The 5,000-nt window shown below is 46.7% G+C and overlaps 1 protein-coding gene across 1 annotated transcript in view; it reads right to left on the bottom strand.

Annotated features, from left to right (window-relative positions):
- Positions 1–3,979, bottom strand: part of pudp (pseudouridine 5'-phosphatase) — a 41,897-nt gene extending 37,918 nt beyond the window's left edge. The window contains exons 1-3 of the mRNA XM_076302495.1: positions 3,852–3,979; positions 3,250–3,468; positions 2,775–3,004 (exon numbers count right to left, since the gene is read on the bottom strand). Coding sequence (XP_076158610.1) covers positions 2,775–3,004; positions 3,250–3,468; positions 3,852–3,939 — 537 coding nt within the window. The 5' untranslated portion in view covers positions 3,940–3,979. The remainder of the gene's footprint in view (positions 1–2,774; positions 3,005–3,249; positions 3,469–3,851) is intronic.
- Between the last annotated feature and the right edge of the window lie 1,021 nt (positions 3,980–5,000).

The raw sequence follows: 5,000 nt of genomic DNA, 5'->3' as shown, positions 1-5,000 counted from the left end.
GAAAGTCAGGTTGGTCACACATGCGCAGAAGGGAGATGTAACCCAATCGAGGGTGTGTGGTTGTCGGCCTGCCAGCCAAAGTGGCGGTGCCGTCAGACCAGAGGTGGAACACGACATTTCACAGGGTTTCCGTGGTGACGGGGGCTGCTTGGCTGGGGCTCAATCCTAGTGTTTAAAACAGCGCAAACATCGGAATCCAGACGGATTTGCTTTTGTTTCGCCGCTGCCTGGTTAGTGTGTGTGTGTGTGTGTGTCAGATGCTTGATCCTGCCAACACACTGGAGTGTTACACCACCACATTCCCAAGAGTGTTTGCAGCAGTGTGTGTGTGTGTGTGTGTGTGTGTCTAGCTATTATAGTAGAACCACACAGACCCCAAACAATGGGAGGCGCTAGAGTCTATAATGCTATAATTGCACTTCTCAAGAACAACAACAGAGTCAGGGCTTCGTTTATCATACTGAGCCTAACATTAGGGGGCGCTGCAGCGTCCATACAATGTTTGGGTCCAAGTGCCCATGGGGACCTAGTCTGGGTGGCCGCCGAACTTAGCACCGGCCACAACATTTGAGGTCGGGAAGTTCGGTCTGGCATTGCTCGGTTGTGGAGCAACTATGCTCGAACCAGAGCTGTTTGGACCAATCAAATTGTCAGGACGGGCTTTATACGATGATGGACAGATGGAGCAGTGCCTCGTCCATCACGTCATATAGAGTATGACCACGTCAGGCTAATGAGGTCACTTCCCGTCCCATCTCTCCCACTTCCTTCCTGTCCTACTTCCTGTCTTATCCAAATAAAGGCAAAAAGCCCAAAAAATATACTTTCATGCCAAAAGGTGGTGTATGTATGCACAGGATGCAGAAAGTGTTTACAGACAAAAATATTCAGATTTGCAGGGGCGCTGTGGTGCCACTGGACCATATCCGTGGACCCGGGTTTGAGTCCAGCACAGGTCATTTCCTGATCCCTCTCCATCTCTCTCTCCCACTGACTTCCTGTCAACGTCTCCACTGTCCTATCAGATGAAGGGCGGGGATCACATTAGCCAGCGGCAAGCGGCAGGTTTCCTATCGTTCTCTAAGGTTCGGCAGCGGAACGGTGGCAACGCTGGCGTAACGTTAGCGTTGAACAAGCTGAGCATTGAACTTAGGTAAACTTTCAAAGCGCAATGCAAACGTATTCAATTGACAAACCGTTTGTGTTGCTTAGGAACGAGATAAAACTTATTATGGTCTTAGCGCTGCGTTATCCGCTGCCTCTTGGCGCTGGCTGATGTGATCCCCGCCTAACGGCATTAAAAAGCCAAACACAGACTGTATATTCAGATTTACAACACGGTGTACACGCACGTCCTACATCAATTTTCTTGTATAATCAAATCCACGCTTGTGGAGTAAACTTTGCGAGTATCCTGTCACACACATGATTGCCTATATATCACACACACACACACACACACACACACACACACACACACACACCACGTCCTTCTTTTGAATTCCTACGCCATGTGATTAGATTGATTAGATTAGATTGATCAAAAGAGAAGGACTCAAAACACAATTTCACAGGCAAATTTCAAATTCTACAAGCGTAACAAACCTCTACTATAAGAAGGTTTATCTGTAAAGCAACTTTTAAAACACAAAGTCTACCTTACTCAAAATACTTAAGACTTAAAACACAGAAATAAAACGAACCTGAGCCATGAACCAAGTTTTAAAAATCAAGAGCCATAAGCACATTATGGAAATGTCCTCTCGTGTATATGCGAGGTTGAAGCATCAGAGTTCATAGCATTTGTCCGACAATTGTCTCCTTACTTGTAAGCGTATTAAAAATAATATTTTTAGAATAAGCAGGCATGGAGAATGCATACCCCCTGCTTGTGAGATGTGTTGCCTGCTGGTGCAGGGGTTAGCGTCGCAGCGAGCTACTCTTACCTCGTACCTCAGTACAGATAACGAAGCTAGACTACTCCAGGGGTTCTTCTGCAACACATGTCTCTTCATTTGTATCAGCATTTATTAAATGAAAACAATTAAAATGATTAAAATCATATGTGTGTCTTGTGCACCGCAGGGAGTAACATTCAATTGAGTGTTACTTCGGCTTATCAAACAGCTCGCAGCCAATGATATGAGAAGTAATTCATGTTTAAATGTATTGTGCGGCCCTAGCAGTGGCGGGACTGGCTGGGGCACCTGCACCGTACGCCGGAGACCCGGGTTCGATTCCCGCCCCGCGGTCCCTTCCGGATCCAACCCCGACTCTCTCTCCCACTCACTTCCTGTCAATCTCCACTATCCTATCTGATTAAAGGCATAAAAAAAAAGGCCAAAAAATATACTTAAAAAAAAAAAAAATGTATTGTGCACAGTGAATTCAACACACACACACACACACATCCCAGGTTGCAGTTTCTCCTGTTTGTGTGCGGATGCAGGACCAGAGTTAATGCGGAGGGTTGCAGTCGCCACTCTACTGTCAAGTTTGCTTTGTCATGAATCTCAAGGTTTGAGTAGAGGGTGGCGACTGCAACCCAGACACGCCGGACAGAGTCCAAACGAGCAACACCGACACAGTGTTTAACATGTACACATGGGGCACATGTACACACAAACACACACACACACACACACAAACACACACACACACACACACACACACACACACATACTCCTGTCCAGACTACACCCCTCAGGGATCAGGAGTCAGTTCACCCACCTACTCTAGTGGGGGTGGGGGTTCAAGGGTCAAAGTTCACACACCTGCTCTGGTTTGGGCACGGGGTCAAAGCGTCTGGCACACACCAGGAAGGAGTCGGGCTGCGGCTTGCCGTTCTTCACCTCGGGGTCGTCTCCCGTGACAACATGACTGAAGAGGCTGAAGAAGTCTTTGTGTCGGCTGGTCTTCATGTCAAAGGTCACGCCCGCGGAGCTGGTCGCCACGGCGATAGGCACCCCGTGAGAGTGCAGGTGAGTGACAAGCTTCTGTGCACCTGGGCAGGACAGGATATAACACACACCTCAGTGATCAACACACAACTTTAAACATGGCACACACACACACACACACACACACACACACACACACACACACACACACACACACACACAGAGGGGCAAAGGGAAAGAGCTCATGAATCTTCCTGCAGCTCATCAGTGTGGTCCCATAAGGACCAAGGAGGACCGACATACTCGACCACGAGTGTCCGCCGATGATGATGATGATGATGATGTGTACCTGGCATGAGCGCTGCGGAGGGGAAGATGTTCTCTTGGATCTTGCGACTCTCTTGCAGTAGCTCCTCCGGTGTAAGCGGCAGCTCCAGGGACTCCGCGATGACCCTGCAGGCGTCCAAGGCCTTCTTCCCCATCACGGACGACTTTACCTCCCAGGTGTACGGCTTCCCGTAGCGGTCGCAGATCTCTTGGAAAGACACCGTGTATAACCTCTCTGTGTCTACGGGTCAAGAGAAAGCATAGCACAGTTGTTAATAGAGGCAGTCAGTTGAATTAAAACTCTTGTCCATGTCCCTTCCAAGATGTGCATACCAGACAGCGAGACAGAAAAGGGAAATGCAGTTTAACTCATTGACAGGGAAACCATGCTGATATTATGCCATGTCGCATTCACATCAAATCAGTTGTGTCCCATTTGATTAATCAAACGTTAAAGCACGGGCTTGACTGTGTCATTACATAAATGTCACAGAATACAAACGAAAATTGCTCATTGAGATTGCGAGAAGTCTCAAACCTGCCAATACCAACTTCATTCAAGCTAACGTTAGTTGCTCGAAACTGACAGCGCTGCACATGATAACCATAGACGGTAAAACGTACCAAGCAACAGGCCGTCCATGTCAAATAGGACATGAGTGACTGGCTTATAGCTGGACACTGTAGCTGCCATGGCCATAGACGCGTCCATTAGTTTTCTAGTCTGAAAGTTTCATGTGTAGTCGTGCATAGATTGCAGTCTGGAGACAGTAATGCGCTGCACGACCAAAATTAGTAGCGGTGTTTGGTTTGTCGGCTTTTGTAAATATATCTCCGATACCTCAGATGAACAACATTTGATGGTAAATATAGATTTATGTATGCATATATTTTTTTATACCAACAGGATAAATCGTTTTCGTAATTTCCTGATCAGACATCAATATGAGACATCAATAAAGCTAAGAACTCTATGTAATGTTATGAACAGACAGATATTTCCACCCAGAGCCTTATGGGTAGTGTAGTCCTTTGGCTGGTACGGTAAGACTTTTGCCCTTTGCTTTTCTCCCGATTCTGTTCATATGATTTATCTTTTATCATACAGCATATGCCTGTGAGTTCTCTCTCCTAGCATGTGCACTACTCGCTCTGTCTTTGTGTAGATCATAGGCCCATGAGAGTGGCAGGGAGAAATAATAGTAGGCTTGGTGGTGACCCAGTGCCAAATTAGGGGTGTATAAAAAGCGCCAAGCTGGAATTAATGAGCAATTTTTTATCTGACAGAATGTAATTGAGTTTAAAGGTTTGATTCCAGTGGTGGTGCGTTTTAACACATCCACATTAAAACGTGGCTAATTTAACGCCCTATCAGTCTGGCAAACAGTAAATTAGTGGGGTACACGTAGAGTTGGGAAGACAGACAAAACGCTGGGGACTCTAGTCCTTCGGCTCACTCGCCCTCCATTTCCTCATGCTGAAATGCGCATTCAGGGTGAAGTGTTACTGTGATGTGTGTGTGTGTGTGTGTGTGTGTGAACAGGGTGCATTGTTACTGTGATGGTTGTGTGCGTGTGTGTTTGTGTGTGTGTGTGTGTGTGTGTGTGTGTGTGTGTGAACAGGGTGCTTTGTACTGTGATGGTCGCGGCCACACAGGGTAATATCGCCCCGATTTCTGCCCTCACCTCATTAGTTTGCTGCACAGCTTTGGCATGATTTAGTCAACCACAGTCATATTCAAATAATTGACAGCACACAGTTTGTTTGATTTAA

The sequence above is a fragment of the Alosa pseudoharengus genome, unplaced genomic scaffold (genome assembly GCF_046254945.1).
Source record: "Alosa pseudoharengus isolate Yale_2024_CS ecotype anadromous, Long Island Sound unplaced genomic scaffold, YU_APseudo_1.1 YU_APseudo_1.1_scf_24, whole genome shotgun sequence".
Classification (NCBI taxonomy): Eukaryota; Metazoa; Chordata; class Actinopteri; order Clupeiformes; family Clupeidae; genus Alosa; species Alosa pseudoharengus.
The sequence above is the reverse complement of the archived record's forward strand: the minus strand, read 5'-3'. Positions and strand labels throughout refer to the sequence as shown.